Source organism: Ceratotherium simum, chromosome 3 (genome assembly GCF_057802395.1).
Source record: "Ceratotherium simum simum isolate JZ-2026a chromosome 3, ASM5780239v1, whole genome shotgun sequence".
Classification (NCBI taxonomy): domain Eukaryota; kingdom Metazoa; phylum Chordata; class Mammalia; order Perissodactyla; family Rhinocerotidae; genus Ceratotherium; species Ceratotherium simum.
In genome coordinates, this window is record NC_141902.1 from 28,449,086 (window position 1) to 28,474,394 (window position 25,309).

At 43.5% G+C, this 25,309-nt stretch overlaps 1 protein-coding gene across 1 annotated transcript; it reads right to left on the minus strand.

Annotated features, from left to right (window-relative positions):
* Window positions 1-10,257: 10,257 nt before the first annotated feature.
* Window positions 10,258-16,927, minus strand: LOC101406615 (purine nucleoside phosphorylase). The gene is made up of 6 exons (XM_087424315.1): window positions 16,791-16,927; window positions 14,217-14,386; window positions 12,205-12,308; window positions 11,828-12,003; window positions 11,524-11,714; window positions 10,258-10,929 (listed from the first exon to the last, which is right to left on the minus strand). The coding sequence occupies exons 1-6, from the start codon at window positions 16,799-16,801 to the stop codon at window positions 10,712-10,714; spliced, it is 870 nt and encodes a 289-aa protein (XP_087280441.1). The 5' UTR covers window positions 16,802-16,927; the 3' UTR covers window positions 10,258-10,711.
* Window positions 16,928-25,309: the final 8,382 nt, after the last annotated feature.

Consider the following 25,309-nt stretch of genomic DNA (forward strand, 5'->3'; position numbering starts at 1 on the left):
GTCAGGAATGTTTCCCCACCCCTATCCTGGCCTGAATGAATCTCAACACTACTCACCAGCCCTGCTCACTAAGGAAACGTTTCTTCATAGTTTGGTCTTCCACTTAAGTCAGGGAGAGAATGTGTGGGGCAGGTTTATTTTCCACTGCACACATTTTTCACTGTAGATCTTGTCTACAGTTTTATTTTGGGATTAGTTTGTGGGAGTCAATCCTGTGAGACTGAAAAACTCCAGATGCACAGGCGAAACTGAATGTGGACCTGTGAGATGAGGACAGGACCCACTGTGTTTGGATAGTTGTGCTGCCTCCACCTCCTGGAGCCATTCCTGGGCGGCCATCTGACCTTTCTGGATGATTTTGTTTTCTCAGTCTAAGCAAGAGAAATAACTGTAACTTAACAAATGTAATTTACAGGGACCCAATGGGGCTGGGAATAATAAAAAGTGTCCTTCGTGATTGAAAGATTAGAAGCCACGAGTTTAGCTGGTTTATCTTACATTGACTTCAGAGGCTTTTTGCCAGTTGAATTACATGTGGTTCCACTAAAACCTGTTTGACGACTACCTCAAGTTGAAATACTGCATCATGACAATTGTTTGAAAGTCTTTTTCTGTGAAGTTCGCTGTTTCAGCATTTTGTGGCCATTCTAAAAGAGTTGTGTTACTATTACCTATCAACCATTTCACAAATGGTCATCTTCCACTCCACCAGACACACAGGCACACACACACATGCACACACACACACAGACACATTTCTTTACCAGTGTTCTCTCTTTCTCACTCCTAGTGTCTAGGACCATTATGACCTCAGGGATTGCCAGCAATCTCTCCCTGACCTGACAGTCTATCTCCATACTTTTTCCTGTCCACACTGGAACTTCCAAGAACATGGATTTTCAGTCAGACAGATCTGAGTTCAAATGCTGAATCTGTCATTTACTAGCTGGATGATCTTGGGTATTTTAACTGAAGGTTCCTAATGCTTTGTTTCCACATTTATAAAACGGGGATATCATATCAGTCACCTCACAGTGTTCGATGAGAAAATGTAAATAAAGTGCTTAACACAATTCCCTGGCGCTTAATCAGCACTTTATAAATGCTGGCTATTATTTCTTTACATCTCCCCGAGGCAATGCAGTCCATTATAGGAAATCACAATAAATCAATATGGACTACAAGCTCAATTAAACGTGTCAACCTTTTCAGGGATAATTTCATTTGAAAAAAAAAGACAGGGAAAGGAGATGAGTGTTAAAGGAATGTTTCTCAAACAGTGGAAGCTTACACAGTGTGAATCTTACACAGCTAGTAAGAGAGAATTTTTTTGGAGTGTACTGGCAAGAAACCTCAAGAGTCATATGTCATTAGGTGATTTTTATCCTGTGTTTACCAATAAGGCTGGCCCTGTGTGCAGCCATGGAGACCTGAAGATGGTCTGAAGGATGGTTTGTAGTCCAATGCAAGTAAGCAATGCCCATCTGCCCTCCTGCTTCCTCACACCCAGGGCCAGGCTGACTCCACTTCTCCTGTTTCCCTCCAGTCACTGTTGGGGGTAGGGGATAATGAATAGAGGGCACAGTGCTTCCCGCCTTCCTAGGGTCTCCAGCACTGATTCCCCCTACATACATACACCCCTCTCCTGCTACCTCCTGAGTCCTTAGAGCCTTCCATTCCCATTCTCCCTATGACAGTATCTGGCAGCTGCTCAGCCTTGGACCTGATATGGCTCAGACAAAGGACCAGTGTGTGGAGTGAGGCTTGCCAGCACTCAGGGCTGAAACAATGCCAGTTGAGTGCATCCCTCTCTAGGTTTTGTATTCCTGGAAAATCTGCTGTTTTTGCAGATCCTTTCCCAGAACTGGGAGGTCAGAAGAGGAATGCAGATGCGAGTCAGGGAGTAGTTTGAACCACTGTGTTTGAAAAACTACTGTGGGTGCAAAATCCCAATAACAAAATAAAAAAATGCCTGAACTTGCTTATCCTTCTCTTCCTTCCTCACCAAGCCCTCAGATTTCCTTTTTGTAATTTCCTTCTCCTTTAAGGTCATTTTATAAAACGTTTTATTATGGAAATTTTCAAATGCGCTGAAGTAGAGAGAAGAGTATAAACCATCGCCACGTGCCTGCCACACACAACTTCAACAACAATCAACATTTTGCCCAACTGGTTTCATCTCTCCTCCCTATTTTATTATTTTTTATGTGTTCATTTATTCCTAGAGTATTTTTAAAGCTAATTCTGAGTTTATTTTTAATGAATTCTCCCTCTCTCCCGAGTTAAAGCTGGGAGTTGGGCAGAGGAGACACAGCTTAGTTTGTTCAGCCCCTCTCCCTGCTTCCCTAGCTCTCCATCACTGCCTCACAGTGGAAATCAGGCGCAAGTACAATTTCATAGCTTGGTGTTTATTCTTCTGGTATAATCTTGACGACCTTCTTTAGGCCAGACACTGTGCTAGGCAGTGAGTATAAGAAGAGCGCTAGGATAAGAAACTCTCAGATCAGTGGGAAAGAAAAAAAGCAAAAAGCTGTACTGTCTGTTTGGCCTGATTATTTATACAGTAGCAGCAAGAGTGTTAATTTACTGTATAGGCTTCCTTAAGTTTGCTTTGTAAGTCTAGAGCTATGTATTATTGACAAGGCCACAAAACTAACTTCTTTCTGGAAGTTTCCTTAAGGAATCACAGGTTGGACTTTTAAAGCCTCTATTATTTGCTATCTTGAATTTAGAAAAACCAAGCCAACGAAACTCTTTCCACCAGATTTCACCCATAATACCTATAAATTTGGGTAAATTGCTTTCTTCTCAAGGTCCCCACAATTTCCTAAATTTCCAGGCCTGTAAGGTGCTGATGTTCCCCACCTCCTGCAAAGCTGCGACCCTGTAAGTGAGGTCCTAGGCAAGTTTTCCTGAGAGGACTTTGTAGACATTGGTTCATCATACGGGATTAAATGAGCACCATTCTCAAAAATGACATTCTGGGCAAGGCCTTGGTTGCATAACTGATTTTTCCATCATATCCCAGTAAAAAGGAGGACAAATCCTTACTGAACCTGTGCAAATCACTTACTGTCATGACAAGTAAGGGAACTTGGTAAGAGTTTATGAATTCTTGCCTGGGATATGTGAATCAGAGAGAATCAGATATGATTTAAAAATGTTTATTTCACTTCAAAAAAGCAAAATCTAGTAATTTATTATGGATTACATGAGTTTAAGAAGAAAGAAACATTCTTTATATATTCAAAACAGAACATTAAAACAACACCAACATTAAGGTAGAACATTAAAACAATATGCCAAACAAATAACCACAAATTTCTCCTAGCAGTTCACTCAGTCCTACACAACTAATTCTTGTTCTGGTGGATCTTGATTAGCAGTCTCATGGAGCTGTCTGCTTCTTGACTAAAAAGAGTTCTGGAAATCTGGACTCAGTCTACTGGTTTGGTATAAAACTTGTCTAAGTGACATTAACTGAAAGGCCTTTATTTAAGAATCCACGCTGTAAAGCGTCAATAGCTTGAAGTATCTGCTACAGTCTTTTTTACGAGGCTCTGCGACCCTCCTTCTTTATTGAAGACACGAATTCTGGCCTGTAGTGTATAGCAGAGCCTGCAGGCAAGTTTAGAGTAAACCGAAAACTACCTGTAGGTGACAGAGCCTTAAAATGCCTGTGGTCAATTTATATCTGATAATTTTCAAACGTGAAAATTTATGAAGGTTCATAATAAGAATAATGCAACTTACAAGGAAATTTCGTTGTTTAAAACCAGATAATAAAGCCATTTCAAAAAGGTTTTTAGACAAAATGTCTCTAAAGATCATTATTAAGCCTATTTCAAAGAAGTCAGTGAATGTTACTTATGCCGCTTAATAAAAATGAATGAACATAATTTTTTTTTAAAGATTTTATTTATTTATTTTATTTCTCCCCAAAGCCCCAGTAGATAGTTGTATGTCATAGCTGCACATCCTTCTAGTTGCTGTATGTGGGACGTGGCCTCAGCATGGCCGGAGAAGCGGTGCACGCCCAGGATCCAAACCCAGGCCGCCAGCAGCGGAGCGCGCGCACCTAACCGCTAAGCCACAGCGCCGGCCCTGAATGTAATTTTTATAGAGAATACAACTCAGAATGTCAGTGAGCTGGCATCTTTCCTGGCAGAGGTGTAGGTTGTGAGAAGACAGAGAACTTGGCAAGAGGGATTCGTAGGTTAGATGTGATTTCTGGGAGCTCCTTCTGTAGAATTTGTTGATTCTGGAAGTTCCTGTTGCACCAGAGTCAGGTGGTTGTGATCTATTTTATTGATCATATGTTATTAACAAAACTCCTCCAACGTTACAGAAGCTGCCAAAATCACTCAGTTAGAAAGAACAAGACATAGTGTGGTAACTCCCCCAGAGGGTCGTCTGCCAGGTGGACCCGGGGCTATGCAGGGCCTGGACAGGTAAGAGCCCAAATCAGGGGAACTGCAGTGATGAGAGAGGGGATGAAAGGATTATAAGAGGAAAAGATCTGGCAGAGGTTAGAAGGGTCAGGTTCTGTGGGTTGTCAGATGGTTTATGTTAGTTCATTTTACAAATATGAATTGTTATGATTCTTAATAGTAACTAAAAAATATCCATCTTATATATGCAAGATTGTTTTGGGCATCAGTGGTAACCAGTTGTTCTCTAGATCCATGAGAAAATGACCTCAACTGGAACAGACTATCAGGGGCAAGGAAGAGAAAAGGAACAGTGTGTGGCAGTCAGTAGACCAGGGTCCCATTTCTGTTCTGCCACCCAACCTATGTGGCCTTATGTGAGTCGCTTATCATCCTGAGGCCTCAGATTTATCGTAAAACAGGAGAAGTAATTCTAGTTCTTCTTACTTGGTGGAGAAGTTTAAGGGTCATATGAGGTCATTTATGTGAAAATGAACTAAAATGTAAAGCCATCTATTTGGGTCCCTAGAGAGCTTAAGCACCACCTGTGTAAGGATTGGAAGAAAAGCCCCTTCCTCTGGGGGAGGTCAACTCTGTGCGAGGTCAACTCTGTGCCAGTTTGTACAGTTTGTTGAGCAGAGCATGGGTTAGGTTTCAGCCTCTACTGGGGTGGAAGAAGACTGCAAGGATATACACCAAAATGTCAATAATAGTCTCGATGAGAGTCTTGTATGTGTTTCTCTACACTATTATGTAAAACTTCTGTAATGAGCGTTAACACTTTAAGAGAACTTTTTAATTTTGAAATAATCAATGATGCAGAGGAAGTTGCAAAGGCAGTACACAGAGGTCCCGTGTACCCTTCACCCAGTTTCTCATAGTGGTTACATCTTACTTAACTACGGCATAATATCAAAACCAGAAAATTGATATTAGCATAGTGTGTGTGTGTGTTTGTGTGTGTGTATGTAGTTCTATGTCATTTTATTTCTTGTGTGGGTTCATGTAACCACCACTGCAATCAAGATACTGAACTATTTCATCACCACAAATATCTCCCTTGTGGTACCTCTTTTTAGTCATACTTGTATCCCTATCTGCACCATCCTAACCCTTGGCAACCACTACTATGTTTTCTGTGTTACATAAATGTTATATAAATGGAATCATACAGGACACGACCATTTGATACTATTTTCAAGTGACACTAAAGCAGTTAGCCATCACTTTAAGTTGTTTTAAGTATATACATCAGAATACATAATTATTGTTAAAAACTTCTCCCAAAACTTTTACCTTTTTTAATTTATCTTTTTTATATCTATTAGTTTACCTGTTTCCAACAATTATTTAGATTGTCTATGAAAACTATATGAGACATCAGACAAAATCAGCTATTAAGTTATTATTTTTGCCGACAAATTTTGTAATGGAGATAATATAAGTTTATTTGACTTATTAAGGCTGTACGTTTACATCATATCCAATGTTGATAACTCTGAGGACATGTCTATTTTAATTAACCCAGCAAACTTAAACAAGTTTTATTTACCAAAGATCATTTTACATCATGTTAACTTGAAAGACATTTGGGCTAGTTTTTATTACATTTAGAAATAATTTAGATAAGTGCTTATTTTAAGTCAATTAAATAGAGCTTTCTTTAAAATTTATATCATCCGGACACACACACATAGACATGTAGACAGGGTCCAGCCTGGTGGCACAGCGGTTAAGTGCACGTGCTCTGCTTCAGCAGCCTGGGGTTCGCAGGTTCGGATCCTGGGCGCACACCGATGCACCACTTATCAAGCCATGCTGTGGCGCCGTCCTATATATAGTAGAGGAAGATGGGCACGGATGTTAGCCCAGGGCCAATCTTCCTCAGCAAAAAAAAAAAGAGGAGGATTGGCATCGGATGTTAGCTCAGGGCTAATCTTCCTCACACACACACAAAAAAAACAGAAAAAGAAAAAGAATTAAAAAAAATTAAAAAAAAAAAGACATGTAGACAAACATGAACAGGGATCTTTAAAATTTTAGCCATGTATTAGGCACAAAACGCAAAGAATCTGGATCCAAATTAGGGACTGTTTAGATGGCTAAAGATTTTTATTAAAGTTTTTTTTCTTCTTTTTGCTGTAAGGATCATTTTTATAGCTGTTTTTAAAGTCATTTTATCTTTTAGAAACTTCCGTATATTAATCAAAGAATGCATTCCATTGTGAGAGGTTTTGAATCCTCTTTTTTTCCCCGAAGGTGACCCTTAGGGTGAAAGTATCTGAAACACAGGTTCCCCAAAACGGCCATTACAATTTTAAAATAGTTTGAAAGTTTACTCATTTTGACTTGCTTAATTTTAGATCTGGAATTTTGAGGAAGTTGAAGTAGGGGAGTTCAGCAGGAGAGGAGTGAGGAGCAGCAGATTTGGTTTCTTTTCTCTAGCATGTTTGTTTATTTAAATATTTTTTTCTTAAAGAGACAGTTTGGGATTTCTGATCTTGTTTGGAAGTCTCAAAAATTAAAATAGGCTTCCTAATGGTTGTTTAATTTTTCTTATAGCCAGCTTTTTTTCCAATTACATATGTAAATAGACCAGTTTGGGTAAACTGAAATGGCCCATTTGGCCCAAACTGGCCCATTTTGGCCATTTTAAAGTGAAATCTCTTTTAGTATGTTTAATTAACATTGTCTGAAGGGTGGATTTATATGCTTTCATAATGCCCACAATATATTTAAAATATAATTAGGTAAAAGAGATGTAATCATTTTACATAAAATCCATCATTCCTGGCCAGTCCTATGGAAAAGGTTAGTGCAAAGACAAAAACAAAAAACTGACAGATCCAATATCCAGTAAAAGAAAAATCAGATCAGTGCTTGAAGGGCAAGTACCTTGGCACTGCTGTGCGCGAATTCTGTTACTTACCAAAGACATCTTTTCAAGTGCCAAGTCTAGCTTCTTTCACCAGCAAAAGCAAAAGCAACCTCTTGAATGTGGATGATTAGGGAGACTAAATGACACCAGGAAGATTTTAGGAGGAAATCCGGAAGGGGAGAGGTCAATGGAAATCCTCGAGCAGAAAGTGTGAGGGAAAGAAGAACAGGGGACGTTGAGTTTTCCCCAATGACTGCTGGCAAAGAAACTGAGGAACAGAGAGAGATCTGAGAGGTCTAGAAGCAGTTTGTTAAGGAAATGGAGGAAGAGACCATGATAAAGTTTCTGTCACTTTAAGGCCAATCTTCTCTTGGGCATCCCTGACCAGCACCCCCACAAACCACAAACACTCAAAACTCAGCTTGCAGGGATCTAACCCTGCCTTTTACCATAATTGCAAGACAAGACTCAGAGACAGACTCTGTAACTTCAGAGAGAATTAACCCCAACCACAGGAGATCAGCTCTTTCTGTCACAGACACTACACAAACATACACTCAGTGGCTCCTGGGGGTGGTGGTGCTCAAACCCACCTCTTGTCACTTTCACAACACAGACACAAAAGGGCCCTCAGATGGGCATCAAGTCCCAGCAGTGACAAACTCAAACGGGCCTTGAGCCCTCACTGCCCAATGACTAGTCAACAGAGATTGCTCCTATTTGCCAGAGTCCAGCATCGGCTCTTCCAGAGTGGCTGGGTCATGCAATCCTTCCAACCAAATGGGGACTCTCACTCTCCTGAGCCAGGGTACCTCCAGAAAGGGATCTGAACCCTGAAGCCAGGCTCTAACAAGCAAACCTTGGGACTCGAACCCAAGGCTAGGGCAGCATTAAACCCTAGGTTCAGGTAGCCTGACTTAGTGAGACGACTTAAAGAAATAACTCTTATAGTTGTGCCATGGGGTTGGTGCCCCTTACCTCCATCAAGAGACCCTCTGAGCAAAATGCTCATTGTGGCCACTGGGTCCCCCAACGGGGAGGCGATGTCAGACCAGCAGCACCAACACCAAGAAGAAAGTCCCTCCCCGTGAGGCTTATCCCTCAACCTCTGGTAGCGTAAACCAGATGGTGGGAAGAACAGAGCCTCAGAGGGACAGAGGTTCCATCTAGGTTGCTAATTTGTTACTGGACCAAACGTGAGTCCCCTTCTTGGCAAGTTAATCAAACTATACCAGAAGTAGTTGTCACACAAAGCAGGAATTTTATTTGCAGCATGCAGCAAAGAAAATAGAGACTATAGGGAATAATTTCACAAAGCTACAGCTCCTCTAGCACGGGGAGGTGGGTACCCTTACTTGGGGTAGGGAATGAATATTCAAAGGGGAAGTTTCATCATCACATGTAGAAGTTGGCATAAGTTTGCACTTGTGTGGTTTGAAATCATGCCTTTACATACATTGCATGATCTAAAAACTGCTGCTTCTCCCCTCCCAGAAGAGAATTTAGGAGGTTAATGAGGGCAGGTTACTTAAGTACAACTCCCTCCCTGTCTGCGCAGGTATCATTCTTCTGGTTGCAGTCTGGACCAGTCTGGCCCAGTTCAGAACGGATGAGTCCAGGGCGAATGTCACTTAGAGCTTCTTCCTGGAACATAGCTGAAACCACATAAGCTCAAGACCCCAAAGTCATTAGAGAAAGGAATATCTGTACCTTTAAACAAGAGAATTAGGCCAAACACAAAAAAAGTTTAAAGTTTAGGCAAGACAAGAGAAGCAAGTCCATGGCTGGTGGCAGGTAGAGTAGTGGAGAGAAGGAAATCAAGAGGAAACATAATTAGGGCTTAACAAAGAAGTGGCAGCTATGAACAGAAGCTGAGATTGAAATCGAGCCAGGGCTCAATCTGCTCACTGCAAGATAAAAGGCCAAGCAGGTGGTGGTAGAGAAAGAACTTTAATAAGCCATAAGCCTGCAAATCAGAAGATGGTGGACAATCATCCTAAAAAAAGAACATCTTAAAGGGAACTGATTTGGAAATGACTTATATAAGCAAACAGGGTTAGAGGGGGACTCGGAAATGTCAGGTGACAGATGACCCTAGATGGTTGGGCGCCTCTCTGTAGCGGATGTGCTGAATGTGACATTCCTGAGGAATCTAAGAAAACCTCAGTTCCTTCATCATCTGGGACAGAAGGAACACTTTGGGCAGAGAACATAAATTTTTTGCTAACAAGTTATTCTTTCTACCAGTTACAGATTAGCTTGCCTAGGTATAGTTCTAAGCATTTTTCCAAAGCATATTGTGAGAATAAAATGGGAAGGGGCAGCATGTCATCTGCAGAGTGGCAACTGTATTTCACACTTCTTCATGGGTCACCTGTGCAAATTTGGGGGGGTTCTATGTGTTGCATGCAGTGGATCTTTAGTCTATGACATGTCAAGCTTACAATAGGTCATTTTAGCTTCTCAATAGTCCTGCATGATGCATAGTCAGGTGGAGAGCTGTCAGCAAGCTACTGTCTTATCAGTGGTCCTCCTGCTGTTCTGCAAGGCAAGCTCAGAAACTTTAATTACTGTTTCCTATGTTAACCTTGTGAGTACAGGCACAGTTTCATCCTAATCCAGAAAAACTTTAACTCCTTCAACCTCAGTTTCAAGATCCGTGAACCGAGTTTCAAGATTCATGAGAGAGCAGACAGGGGGTGAAACAATCGGAAGGCAAGTGACAGAAGCAGACTGGTCTGAGGGAAGTGGCCACGACGTGCCAGAAGCTAGCCATTCCTTCCTTATCATCTTCTAACATCTTTATCTTTCATCACTTTGCCTTACCTACCTAAGAACCTCATCTCAGTTCTTAGCTACTTGTCTGAGACACAGATAGTCACACAAGACATGTGGTCCCACGGCCCTTCAGACTGGTCTTTGCCTGTGTCCCAGCATTATCCCAAATGACACAAAAATGAAGACATTATTTCATCTTTCTCTTTATTCTCAAAGTATGATAGTATTAAAGTCCAAGAGGCATTGGGCTGGTCCTCACATGGTCTCCTGTGCTTTAGGGGACTCAGAACCGAGCCCCCAGGAATGTGAGAGCATCATCTCAAAAAGCTAGAGCAGTTACTGTGCCAAGTTCAAGGGTGCAAGTCACATCCTGGGCATATCCATGGATGTGTGGGAGGGCTTGGGCTCCAGCTCTTGGGGAAGAACTGTTCTGAGAAGATCGTGGAGCAAAAGAGGACCCAGCACCAGAAGGTCTGCTGGGAGAAGCGGGGAAAGTGAACGATAGGGGTCTTTCTTTCTGGTCTGCTACTGCCTAAGGGCAGAGGCACAGGACACAGCAAAGGGACAAGGCAGGTAGCAGCTACTTGGATGCCATGAGGGGGAGGCCAAACCACTCCAGGGCTGGTTAACTGGCCTTGCGAGGAGGTGGAACGCTGGCCATAAGAATGGAGACGAACCGTTCCAGTTTCTGTGCCGCTTGTCTCCCGGTCTCTAGTACTTCCTCGTGACTGGCCTTCTCATGGGTTTCATAATCCGTAATGACCTTGTTGGTGATGAGGGAGAAGCCAAAGACTCGAAGTCCACAGTGCCTTGCAACTAGCACTTCTGGAACTGTGCTCATGCCTGATGGGGAGAAAGAGAGACACCAACCGTCGGGATCCTCAAGAGACTCTTGTCCTCACCCTTTGGCCTAACCTCTATGCATCACCTCACTGACAATTTGACATCTCACAAAACATCCAAGGAAGCAGCTAAATTAGAGTTGAGCTTAGGTTGTTCAGTATTGCTTGAAGGAGTGGGGCCTCAGAGGGCCTTACACTTTTCTTACAAATATTACCAGTGCAATACTTTATTTCCATATCTGTCTGCGGCAATTGTGAAGCCAGTTCTAATGATGCAGTTCCATCTTCCAGCCAAGGTATGGAAGTGGCTATAATAATATTCATTAGAATAATCCTTAGAAACAATTATCAAATCAAGAGTAGGTCATTAGCATTACAGCTGTTAAAGCCCTTGATGCTGGGTGGGGAGGTCTGATGGGACAACACACCAAACCTCACTACCTTAGTATCTTTCTACAAGTCAATTTAATTCACTCTCCCTTCAAGTCAGATCCTCTCTCAATCCACCATCAGCTCTACAGTCTCTTACTTCTGCCCATCCCTATTTTACCAGATCCCTCCCTCTTCAAGCCTCCAGCCACATTCCCCTTCTCACCAACAGCATCCGCCCCCAGCTTCAGCAGCAGGTGACACTCTGCCACAGTCTCAAAGTTGGGGCCTGCCAGCGTCACATAGGTGCCTTCCTGCAGCTCTCTCTGCTCCCCCATTTGTTTCCAGACAACATGAGCCTTCTCCCTCATATCCCGGTCATAGGCATCAGACATGGCAGGGAAACGAACTCCAAACCTAGGGTATGCGTTGGATTATCTCAGATTAATGGAATACAATGAGCTTTCTGCTAATTCCCAGGCAAGTCCTTACAACCTACCCATCTATAAACAAAGGAACAAGATCCGCACCTTTCATCATTGGGGCCTCTGAGAGGGTTCTGACCAGAGAAACCAGGCAGGTTGATGTGATCACGGATCAGCATGATATCACCAACCTCAAACCTGGGGTTGAGCCCTCCAGCTGCGTTGGTGACCACTAGGGTGTCCACGCCCAGAAGACAGAAAACTCTCACTGGGAAGGTCACCTTAGAAGTAAAAGATGAAAGATCATAAACTGTTCTTTAAAATTTCACTAATCCACCCACACAGAGATGCACGATATACATCATGAAAGAGAAAAGAGGGGACCAAAAATCTACCTAGACCAGGTAGCTAGGTAACAAAATAGGATAGATGGCTCTCTGCCCCTTGTTCCAGAGTCATCTAGACTCACACCCTTGATTTACCTTCCAGAGCGAGTAGCCTTCGTACATGTGGAACCTGCCCTGCATCATCACACAGGCTCTGCCATTCAGGAACCCGAACACCAGCCGACCGGCGTGACCCGGCACTGTGTAACAGAGAGAAAGGGGAAACAAGGGGACGACCCTTTCATACAACGCATAGCCCCTGAGCACCTACTGTGCACCAATGCACTGTGCTCAACATGTGAGGGTACAATTAGGCAAAAGAAGACATTATCATCTCTGCTCTCAGAAAGTTTGAGTCTAGTGGGGGAGATAGAAATTAATCACAAGCTTACAAATAAGTGTATAAGTACATCCTGAGATTAGAGCTATGGAGGTAAGGATGTTCAACGTAAACATCTATCAAAGGAAGGACAGGCTTTTTAAAGAAATTTCAAAAGAAGGAGAAAGCCATACCATAAGAGAAGAGGAGTAAAAAATAGAATAAATGGGTAATAATGAATACAGTGAATATAGTAACTATAGAACTCTTTCTCAAAATTTTCAAAATTCTCAAAATGTATTTTCTTATTTATTACCCTAACTATATGCCTCCTCATTCCTGAAAGGGAGCTCATGGTGTATTCTAGCTTTCTAAAGAGGCTACTGAACAAGGGGGAAAGGGGCTGAGTTTGGATCCCTGCAAGTCTCTGTTATGACCCACAAAACAGTCCTGTGGGAATACATGCCCACGATGGGGCACGCAGGGGATGGGAGTAGAAAGATAACTGCCATCCAGACATAATAACCATAATTACCATTTCCCTTATCTGGCATTTCTCCTCTAATGGACATGGTCAACCTCTCCCTTAGGGAATGAATGGTCTGGGAGAGGGACCAAAACCAAGAGGAAGAGTTGAGGGACACACGAAGATACAGGAGCTTATAAAAAAAAAGTTACCAGTAATAGAGCAGAGGTCACAGAGTTAGGAAAACTCAAGTGGAGTATAAAAATAGGTTGATAAAATTTAAAAATTAGTCCACTTATCACTAAGTGCAATGCCCTTCTCGCTGGGGGTAGGAGTGGCAGGTGGAGCCAATGTCACAACTACCTCCCTTTGAAAACTTTGCCCTCTTTCTCTCTTTTTAGTATTTCCTTCTCCCACCCACCATCCCACCTCCCCACTCTAGTCTCCTAGTCTTGCTCCAAAGGATTTGAAAAACGTCTGTTAAAAGTTGTAACTCTCCAGAGAAAAGAGGAAGGTAGAAATTAGAAAAATTAATAAATAAACCAAGAGAAGTTAGTGATCTGAGAAATTAATCAGTAAACCAAATAAACTACCTTTGTACTTCACTTGCCCCTATTTCACCTGGCCCTTTTCTAAGCCTTAGCCTCAGAGTTTTCTGGCTGCTAAAAGGATGCTGGATACGCTATCCTCAGATCCCTCTGAGCTCCACTCTGCATGGGGGACATCTGCCCCTTTCCTCCTTCAAAGGGTCAGTGTGCATGAGGTCTGTGTATTCATGTGTTAACTGGGTATTTGTCTGCAAGAACACGGCAGTCTGTCTGCCCATTGTTGCTGCACACCAGCGTCTGCCTCATCCTAGGACTGGTGCTGGAGCTGGGAGGTTGGGAGTGGCAGGAGGACAAGGACGGCCTGACCTTGTCCTGGGAGGTTACAGGCACTGCTTTTTCCATGAATGCTGCATACTGAAAGAAATGAGGGGGGTGGGGGGGGTTTGTGTGCGCATGTGGTGACCACGGTGTGTGTGGGGGAGGAGCATTCCGGGGAGGTGTTGTAGAGCTTTAAGGAGCTCTGAATCATTAAAGCACAGGAAACATGTCATATAGGACCACTGACACTCATGCCCTGTCTATTGTGACATTCTCACCGGGCAAATTTCCTTCTCAAGCCATTCTGATTCCTGGTGGTTTTTTGACCTCTCTCACAACAGTTGTCTTTAGTCAAGTGCTATAGAGAATAACCAGGTCCAGGCACAGAAGCATTGCCCTCCCATCAGAATCGCATCAATATCCCTCAGTCCCCTCCCTCCCTCCCCCTGGCCAGTACCTGTACTTCGGGGGAAGTTTGGTATCTCACTGTAGTCAAAGCTCTGGGCCTGAGTTACTCGATCAGCCAGACCTCCCAACCCAGAACCACAGATCACTGCCACTTGAGGCCGGTGCTCGGTGTGGGACAGAAGCCACTGTGCCGTGGTCTGATAATCTTCATATGTGAATCTAGGAAAAAAGGAAACTCAAGGTGAGTTTCGCTCCCCTTCCATGGGCATCACAGACTAATGACCAGAAAGGCTGGCAGGTGTACCAAGGTGGCAGGAGATAGAGAAGCTGGCCAAACAGCTGCCCCAGAGGGGAGGCTCTCTCACCCAGGAGAGGCCACACTAAGCTCACCCACCCACCCACCCTCTCCTCCTTCTGTCAGAACCACTAAAAATAGACATGAAACGCCCTCCTCTCCTGGCAAACACTGATGATGCCTATGTCTCCACCACCCGCCCCCCAACTCCAGTTCTGTTACCACTGGCAGGTTTAATATCTCTCCTTCCGACAAAGATGAAGAGGAAGGGACCATCGAGTACAGACAAGTACAGTGACATAATCGAATCAAGGAGGGTAAAAGTGCTGGGCCTGAGGAGGCAGGCCCTGCAGTACACTCAGAACCGGATTAAGACCTTCCTTAGGGCAGAGACAAACCCAATACAACCCTCATGGTACCCTACCTGCCTGCTAAGGACATTCAAAGTGTAATTAAGACTAACTACCCTGAGGGCAAGGGATAAATCCAACTGCCTTCTGGACCCTCACCCTCCAGCTCCTCCCTCAGACAAATACGAAGGGCTAAATGTTTTGATTGAAGAAGTGATAGGAACACTCCTAGTGGAGGTCTATGTGTCAGTTCGCCTGGATCCTTCTTTCTGGGATCCCCAGACCCACACAGAGCCCTGTCAGATGGAATTGCAAGGGGCAATTCAAGCCTGGAGACTAGACAAGCTACCCCACACAAAAGCAGACCCCGTTCACACTCTGGTTGTCAGTGCTGGAGCAGAATCGACGGCAAAAATTTCTCACAGCATCTTCTTAAAAATAGATTCTGGAGCCCACCCCACCAGATTCATAATTCTGCAGAGAGGCCCCAGAATCTGTATTTTTTACAAAAGTGCCTCAGGTAATTCTGATTCAAAAACGAGGTTTAGGAATTTCTGGTCTAGATGGAAGCAGAACTCAACTTGGAGTCTAGTCCCAATTTTGCCTTTTTAGGCAAGTAACTTGTGCTTCAACTTCTTTCCTCAGATATAAAGCAGGGGAATATAATCAGCCCTGCCTATCTTACAGGGTCAGTATGAAAATGAATTAAAAATTTGCTAACAAGCTCCAAAGATTTTTGACTTCATAGATCATGGTTCATGTCCCCAGCACTTGAACCTTTCTTCCACTTTCCCCTCTTTCTCTGTTCTCCTCCCAGCCTTCCCCCATCTTCCCTTCTCTTCACCAACGTTCTTTGCCCTTCAGACCTAGGGACATACACTTCCCCAGAACCCATACATTCAAAGAATCAATCTAGAATTTTTCTCATAATTCCAGTCAAATTCTCTTACACCTATGAACACAACCAACCAGCGAAAATTCTTTTCTTCAAAAGCAGAACCTTTGAAACCAGATGACTCTACAATACACTGGGTTTCCCTCAGGGGAAGTAGCTGGGTAAGGGACAGGGGCGAGGGCAATAGAGCTGGGGTCACAGGATGATGGAGAAGAGAAGCAACGAAATGGTAAAAAGTTAATCAAATAACATCCTCAAGAGGTGCAAAGGAAATGAAGGACATGTGAAGCCTTGGCCACCTAGCATTTCTGGCCACAACTTATAGGAATTCCTCATTGGCCATTATTCCCCCAAGAATACCTTGGATCCCTGGCAACCAAAAGCCATTGTGACCCCTAACAGTGATGTCTTGGACAGGGATTTCCAGGACCAAAGCAGAGAAGCGTTTTCAAAGGAAGGGGGAGTGGGCAGGGTCTGCTGTCCGGTTCAAGGAATACGAGTCTCCTTCTCTCCTTGGAGACTCCATCCCCAACTTCATTGGCACTCCAGTTTGAAGGGAAGGGTGGTGTTGGCGAGGAACCTGAGCAATCTCTCCTCTGAAGGAGGAACTCCAGATATGGGCACCAAAACTCCCTCGCGGCTTTACCTAGACTCTAGGACAGGAATGTGTGAAGAGCACTTGCGGTGGGAAGACCTTTTCCTTGTATTGGGCGGCGAGGGGTACGCCTCCCTCCACACTCACACCCCCATCACGGGCGCGCGCCAGCACACAAACACACACACACAAACACACTGGCTCCTTTTACGAGTACACTACACTCTACCGACCTGTCCCCTTGCTGCTCCAGTGGCGCCATCCTGCCTCGATTCCCGCGTGCGTCCCTGCCCGCGCCGCCCGCCCCACTGCTCCGCCGCCTTGGCCCTGACAGCGGGCTCCTTGCCAGGCCTCTCTGCAACTCCAGGGCGCCCCCTCCCTCTCCCGGCTCCTTCGGGGCCCACAGGGCCGGGTTTCCAGGTCTCGGGGACAGCCATTCTCCCTGCCCAGGGCTCTCCAGGATTCCCTGGGCCTGGTGCCCGCCTTACTCGGTCTCCATGGTGCCGCCCCCGCTCTCTCGACGAGCCCACCCTTCTCTGCTCCGCTACACCGAGCTGCCGTCGTGGGTAGCGTCAGCACAGTGAGTGCACTGCCTGCCGTGTGCTGGCTTACATCCCCAGCCGGGAAGTCCCCAGCCAATGGCAGTCGAGCACGCGGGCCGGCCCTGTCGCCATGGTGACACACCCTGATCCAATCCCCCCAGGCGTGGCGGTAAACCCAATCCGAGTTCTTCCCCGGGCTGGATCCTGTCTCGCGCCCCACCTCACCCCGGGAGGGTCAGCATTTTCAAATGCTTGAAATCAAGCGTTTCATCCCTGCACCCATTCCGGTCCGCAGGGCCCCGTGTTTCCGGCAAGGAAGCTTCTGGAGGAAGAGAGCTAGAAGCCGGGAGGAGAGCCCGGAACCATCTGTCTGCAGACCCATTACGGTTGTGTCTACAGCAAACTGTGAGAGATCTGAAAAGAGAAAATTTGAAACCTTAGATCGTGCAACGCCAGAATAAAATTAAGTGAGCCTGTGTCTGAGCTGCTTCCTTGCAGGGTCGACCCAAGCAAAACTGCTGACATGGAGGTTACAGGATTTGTGAGAAGACATCGGGGGACTAAATCCAGGCCCAGATGGGGCGTAGAAAAAAGTTCTAGGGGCAAGAATTCCTGGATCCTGGACACTGACAGAGAAAGGATGGGGATGCAGTGAGGATGACACTGAAAAATGCAGACAATCCCTTGATTTACACAAAACTGGACGGAAGCAATTCACATAGCTGGAGAAGGACTCCTCCCAAGATGGAAATTCCTGAAACAGAACGACACATATAACGTCGTCGTAAGAATTCAGCTGTTTCTTCTCCCTGCTTTTACAAGTTTAACCAGCCTCACATAAAATCACAAATCAATGGCCCTTGCTTAGCTGTTGGAATCCTCCCTTTTCCACTCTCCTGAACTCTCATCTTTGCTGCTTGCCATTTTACCCACCACCATGGCTCAAGCCACTCTTTCCCAACCCTGTTTCTATCTGATTCATGGGAGAATTATTTATTGAGCATCAACTGTGTACCTGAACTGTTCTAGTGCTGGGACAGAAGAGTAATGACAATATATGTAAAGAAAAAAAAATAACTATAAAGAACTGAGCCCAGTGCCAAGTGAACGGTTTATTCTGTCATCATTATTGTTATTATTGGTTTATTCTTATTACTATCCTTTTTCATCCAGTAGTTTTAGCAAAAGTAACAACAGGGTGATCTAAATAAATCTTCGTGATCTTAGTAATGAGACTATGAACAATTGAAACATTGAAAACATGATTTTAAATGATGGATAAGATCAGTCACAAGTAAAAATCAGCCCAAGGAAATATCTAACTCTATTTGATTACCGAAAATCCAATCCCGTTTACACAAAAGACAAGATTAGAATGTGATTATATCTTAAAAAGTGCAAACAATTAATTTTAATGGAATCTGTCTAAAGTAGTGTATGTAAACCAAAAGGAGATGATCTGCAATATATTTACAACAGGAAAATTGGAGGACAATGTTTAATCTTCTGTAGTGTTTCTCTGGTGTCGTGTGGGGAAGAATCTGCAGTATGTATATACATAAACATTCTGGTCACCAAAGAAATTATGTGACAGGCAAGGGCAGTTTACCAGACCATACCTTGACCTCGGTGACATAACGTTCAGAACTACACAACATGCTTTATTCAGAATTCGAATTCAGCAACCAACCTTCCTCATAATCACTTGGATCCCCAATCTCTTTAATCTCGGATTTATCAGTGGTCCAGAGGGGAGTCTACCCTACAAGGCCCAGCAGGCCTCCTGAGACCACATCTTTATCTTGTGGTCTATCCAACAAGAGGGCCCAGGCTCCAGGTTACATCTAAGCCTACCCTGGGTCCCGTCCTAACCCTAACGTTGGTTTGTTTACATCTCTTACTGCTTTCCTCACAGGTTTTTGACCTTTGAAGGGTATGGATTCAGGTGTTGTGTGTGTGGATCTGCTGTACTGTGAACACTGGTAAACAGCACATTCTTAGTGGTCAAATATATGACATGTCTTAAATGTCTATTATATCTCTTTAGGCCATCTCAAGGCAAGTCCCCACACTCTATTCCTTTATGACCATTTTGATCTGTTTTCAACACCCCAGTCCAGAGGACTCCAATTTCTCAGTTTATACTGTGCCTAGTATCTCATTTTGATTTCAAAAGAAATACCTAACAGTTTTGCTTTTTAAGTAGTTGGTTCCTAACAACTTAGTAACCATCTGAAAAAAATAATACATACAAATTAAAAGAAAAGATATTTTTTAATTTTTTTCTTACATAGCCACAAATAGTTACTAATGGGATGTATGCACCTGTTGGGCACTGCACAACCTCTTGACCCTTGGAATCCAACACTGCTCCCTCATTTCCTGTTCTGTGCTGATTTTCACACAAGACTTACTTTTTTATCCGAGGGACCTCCTAAAACCCAGCTTCGCAAAGATATTTTGTCATGGAAAGCAATGTAGCACAATCCAATGTTCAAATTGTGAATTACCTCCAGCTAGCAGTTTGCATGGTATACAAGAGATGTCGAATATCGCTATGTTTCCCTTAAAATTTTAAGATAACCCATGGTACCCCTGTGAATTTACACCTTAGCACAGAGTTTGGAAACTACGGCCCTAGTTACTGCATGCTACCTCATTCCTGCATCTATATAGTGTAAATGAGTGGACTGTGTAATCAAACTACCTGTGTATGAATTCCATCTTCCCCCATTACTTACCAGCTGTGTGATCCCAGGCAAGTAAAATTCTTACTATGCCTCAGTTTTCTCACCTCTAAAATGGTGACAATAATAATACTTCCTGCTGTTGCAAGGATTATATAAAATGCCTATGAAGTGTTTAGATAAGTGCCTGGGATTATAGTAAGCACACAGTAAATATTGGCTACTATTATTCCCCGTTGTCTCTTTTTCTTTTTGACTTCTCTACGGCCACCTAACCATGAATTGGATCAGACGACAAACTAGAAGTATACCAGCCCATCAGCACCAACTCTAATCCTGCACTGTTCAAAACAGTAGCCACTAGCCACATATGGCTATTTAAACTTATTGAAATTAATTAAGGTGAAATAAAAATAAAAATTCAGTTCCTTAGTTATACTAACCTCATTTCAACTGCTCAATAGCCACATGTGGCTAGTGGCTACCATATTCATAGCATAGAAACATTTCTATCATCACAGAAAGTTCTACTGAACAGCGCTGCTTTTATCTTTTCTAGTCACTGCTACCCTGTATCCACATAAAAGAAGCTGAAACTTGTTTTATTCCATACTTTTAGAGTTCCTGTAGGCACGAGTCAAACAATCAACAACCTTAGAGTGATTATAGCTTATCACTGCCTTAGTACCCTTTCTTCTTTCTTTTTTAAATTTTTTGTTTATTGCAGTAACATTGGTTTATAACATTGTATAAACTTCAGGTGTACATCATTATACTTTTATTTATGCATGGATTACATCATGTTCTCATGTTCACCACCCAAATACTAATTACAATCCATCACCACACACATGTGCCTAATTATCCCTTTTGCCCTCTTCCCTCCACCCTTCCCCTCTGGTAACCACCAATCCAATCTCTGTCCCTATGTGTTTGTTTGTTGTTGTTAGTGCCCTTTCTTCTATCTTCTTATCACCTCTTGTAATTTCTGAGGGACTCCCATGTCCAGGCACATACTCAGTAACACACCCATCCTCCATGCTCAAGATCGAAGAAACTGAAGAACAGAAGCGACAGGTTCTAAGTCACTCAGCATTGCCTTCTGGAATGGGGAGATGTCTCCAGATAATGACTCCCAATGTCAACATTTATAGAAACAGTCTCAGCTTCTCAGGATTTTTTGGGCGAGAAATCTATTTTATTCATGCTCTCTCGACTGAAATTTCTCATTGTCTCTAGACCACAAGATAGATGTTCTCCTCTTTAAATACCTACCCCCCACCACCACCTAGAATCTTTGACTTTCCATTTTCTCCAATTCCTGAAATTAAAATCTTATTTTAGTTTAGTTCCCCCTGCCCCCTGGTTAAAAGGATCACTTTCATTTCTCTTTTCTAAGAGTGAGATCACTATATCCCTTTTTGTGCCTCACTCAGAGGCAGGAACAGAGTACAGATAAAAAGATTAACCTAACAGTCTCAATTCCAAAGACTTTGGCTCCCAGATAGGGAAGCTGACTATACCCTAAAGGAAAGGGCAAAGAACTGGGGCACAGGACAGGCATGGAACACAAGGGAACAAAGGCTCAGTGTAATAAATAGAAATTAATCCCTTAAAACTAGAACCCACTCTACTCTACCCTACCCATCTAACCCCCCCACACTACTCCTCAGCTTGGTTAACTTACTCTGCATGTTACCAAAAACATTCTCCACCCTGGAAATGGAGTAAGGGATTGTTCTGTTTTCACACAGGGTAAACCACCACTTTAGGAGAGGGGAAAGAGGAAACAGGGCATGTGGAAAAGAAATCAAATTGGGACACTGTGGGCCATAGAAGCCAGGCAGATGTTTCCCACCCCATTCTCTGCCCATCCCTGCAGAGGGGTAGTTACCGTCTGCTTGGAACCTGAAGAAAAAATGCTTCCAAATCTTTGCAGTGTCTTTCATGACATCCTCCTGTTATGGACTGTTATGGACTGTCCCCTCAAAATTCATGTGATGAAACTCTAACACTCTAACCCCAAGGTGACTGTATTTGGAGATAGGGTCTTTAAAGAGGTAGTTAAGGTTAAATGAGGTCATAAAGGGCCCTAATCCAATATGGCTGAGGTCCTTATAAGAAATGGAAGAGACACCAGGGCTGTGTACGCACAGAGAAAAGGCCACGTGAGGGCACAGTGGACGAGGTGGCTATCTGCAAACCAAGAAGAGAGGCCTGCCAACACCTTGATCTTGGACTTCAAGCCTCCAGAACTGTGAGAAAATAAATTTAAGCCACCCAGTCTGGTATTTTGTTATGGCAGCCCTAGCAAACTAATACACCTCCATAGCCTAATTTTTCTCAGTCTAAGTGAGAAGACTCCACCCCATAAGTAAGATACCTAGCACCAGGGGCAATATTGAAATGACTTACCTGTACAGTACAGGTACCAGCCAACCAAAACCATTGCCAGCCATAAACAACTGATGCCAGCCACAGTGGAGTGCCCTGGCTGAATATCCGCCCTGCTTAGGACTGCAGCTGACAATATTTCTTAGTACACAAATTTACCTCAAGATGGGGTTTAAGTTAATTAATTAATTGATAGCCATTTATCAAGCAACTTCTATGTGCCAGGCATTGAACATAGGAAGGGCTCCATTCCAAATACCGTGCATTCTGCCACCTCTGTCCTGGCCTTGTCAATCAGCCTAGCAGACGATGTGAGTGCAAAAGCATTAAACCGTAAGTCAGAAGACCTGGACTTTTAGTCCCATTTTGATCTCTCACTTAGCTTAAGTGACTCGAACTTACAGAGCCTCAGTTTCCATATCTAAAAAATAAGGAGTCTTGCCTTCCCTGTCCATCTCATAGTGGGTTTTGAAATAAATGATTACAAATATAAAAGTGCTTTATTAACTGTGAGAAAACTATATATATTATTGTTACTTTTTGCGTGTCTCTGCCAATTGACCTACTTAAGACACAGCTCAAATCCAAGTTATCCCCATGCACAGTAATATAATAATTCTTCTTCATTTTTAAAGTATTTTTAAAGTTTTATCTGGCTGCTCTGGCTAGAAGGGATTTCTTCTTTCCCTGAACTTGTATTACATTGTTTAATTCATTTGTTATGAAGCATGTGTTCCATCATAAATTTCTAGTATTGCTATTTTTTCCATGTAGTAAAAAATTACTAGTGCTGATATTTTAGACTGTGTATTTTTACATTATTATCTCTCCCTACCCAGAGTTTAATTTCTTAAGGAGTATCTTTCACAAAGAGTAGATATGTAGCAAATATTTGTAGAGGTATTGATTGCTGAAATTCTACCATTTATAGTAGGTTGGAAAACATGGCCACAATACTTTGCAGCTCCTCTCATCAAGGTTTGAAGTCCATTTCCCCACACCTTGAATCTGTGCAGGCCTTACGACTCGCTATGACCACTAGAGTGTGGTAGGAATGAAGGCCTAAAGACGCCTTGCAGCTTCTCCTTTCACCCTCTTGGACCATTGCCCTAAGTACCACCATGCTATAAAGAAGCCCAGCCAAGCCAGCACACACAACTGCCAGACATGTGAGTGAGGCTATCTTGGACTATTCAGTTGTTTCCAGTCACCTTGGACTGCATGCTCATAATGAGCCCAGGTGAGAGCAGTAAAAGAACCATCCAGCCAACCCACATAATCATGAGGAAAAAACATCACTTTGGGTGTTGTTCATTATGCAGCAATAGATAACCGAAGACCAGAAGAGATATTCCTCTCCTCCACGCTGATAGGGTTTTATGGCCTCTTTCATGGCCCTTCTCACAAATGACCTTGCTTTCTGGGCATGTATCTTCTGACCACTACCAGATTCTAATGTCACTGAGAGTGAAACAGAATTTACTGATCTAAGATTTCTCCTGAAGTACTCTGCCCAGATTGTAGGTAGTGGGTGGATGAGTCCATTTGCATAATAAGTAATGGCTCTTTCCAAGGGAGTTTTGGAACTCAAGTCCCACAGGAATATATTATAAGGCAGTTTCATCACAAGATCACTTGGAGAGTCACTGTGCTTCCCTTAACCGTGTCTCACACCTACGTGGGCGGAGGTTAGTCTGGCACTAAAAGGGATCTAGAACAGGACATATTCATGGATTATTCCATCACACTTTTCCTTCAGTGCCTCACATGCCTGTCAGAGAAAACATTCTTCCTATTGGTTAACATTTTCTTCTCTAGCCACACATCTCTCTATTTAACCTACAATGAAAACATCACCAAGAGCCCACACTACTAAAAAAATGAGCCATTCTGCTCATCTACCCCTCTAGGATCCTTGGTACTGTATCCAATTCTCCATCTCTCCCACATTTTTGTTTTCCCCAAAGCCCCAGTAGATAGTGGTACGTCATAGTTGCACATCCTTCTAGTTGCTGTATATGGGACGCGTCCCCAGCATGGCCAGAGAAGCGGTGCGTCGGTGCGCGCCCGGGATCCGAACCCGGGCCGCCAGTAGTGGAGCGCGCGCACTTAACCGCTAAGCCACGGGGCCGGCCCTCTCCCACGTTTTTATACAGATAAAACTAGATTTAAATGAACATTAAATATGGCTTTGGTGAGGGTGGGAAGTGTCTCAAAAGGACAGGTTTTGGAATGTATGTGTAACCAGGTGTACACAGTGAATGCACTCTGCCCCAGAGTGTACACTTGAGCACCTGTGTGCCAGAAGGAGCAGCACACTGGTCTGTCCCCCTGGAGAACTACAACCCCTTCCCCACTTTGTATCCAGAGGTTCCTTGGTTCTTTAAGTGTCTGTGGGCCCTAACTGGTGGAAGGATGTTTGCTTCTGAGAAGAAGCTGGTCTGGGAAAGCTGTGTGTGAAAATGAGAACCCAGGTGAAGTCTCCAGTCCCTGTAGCAACCACAAGTGCTAGATCAGCAGCAGTTTATTTATTATTAAATATTTGGGGTGGGCTGCCCTTTCCTCAATGTTAGGCACAGTGGTGAGGCTTCTAGCTACACTAGTCATGGTCCTCAGAGCTGTTTCTTCAATTCCTTGTTGCCTTCCAGATGTGAGGGCTACAATATGTGGAAAACCCAGCTGTGGTTCAGGCTCCATAAAGATCACATGAGCTTGAGGAAGTGCGCTGGCAGGGTACTCTCCCCAAAGGTTGGGTTCAGTGGTTACTGATAGACTCTCAGGGTTCTACTTTGGTTTTGGGGAAGGGGTAAGATAGAATTCTCATCTGAGGTGTTCCTCAGGAAAAGCCAGCCATCTCAGCATTATTCTCAGTCAAGGAGCCGTTACATTTTACAGACTTGAGCTAAAATGTTCCCATTCATAGCAATTAGATATTTCCCAAGAGCATGAGCTGGAACCATCTCCCCTGGACGTCCTAGTACTCCCTCTCTTATGACAACAGGGCCTTCCCCATCCTGTACTTGCTTAATTAAAGGAAATTACTTCAGTAACACTGGAAAACAAAGAAGATCTCTTTAAGGTGACTCAATTTTACTCTATCATCCACCATTAATCCCAGAATAATAGTGTACTCACGCTACACTTACATAATTAAGGAAATCCTCTTAAATTATCCTTTCAAATAAGGGACCATTCAACCTTAACTGTTTGTCCCTGCTCTACCCTGAAACACTCAACATAGTCGAAACAACTGTAGGGGAGGAAGACGATCCTCTACCCACTCTGAGTCCTTTCTGGCTGGGCTACAAATTAAATTGACATAAGACCGAATAGTAGAAGAAAATCAAACAAAGCTTTATAACATGTATACATGGGAGAGACCCA

Excerpts from the sequence above, each read along its gene's own strand:
- LOC101406615 (XM_087424315.1), bottom strand. Across the intron at positions 12,309-14,216 it reads AAACTTCCCCCGAAGTACAG|TGCCGGGTCACGCCGGTCGG; the intron begins GTACTGGCCAGG and ends TCTGTTACACAG. Across the intron at positions 10,930-11,523 it reads GCTGGGGGCGGATGCTGTTG|GCATGAGCACAGTTCCAGAA; the intron begins GTGAGAAGGGGA and ends TCTCCCCATCAG.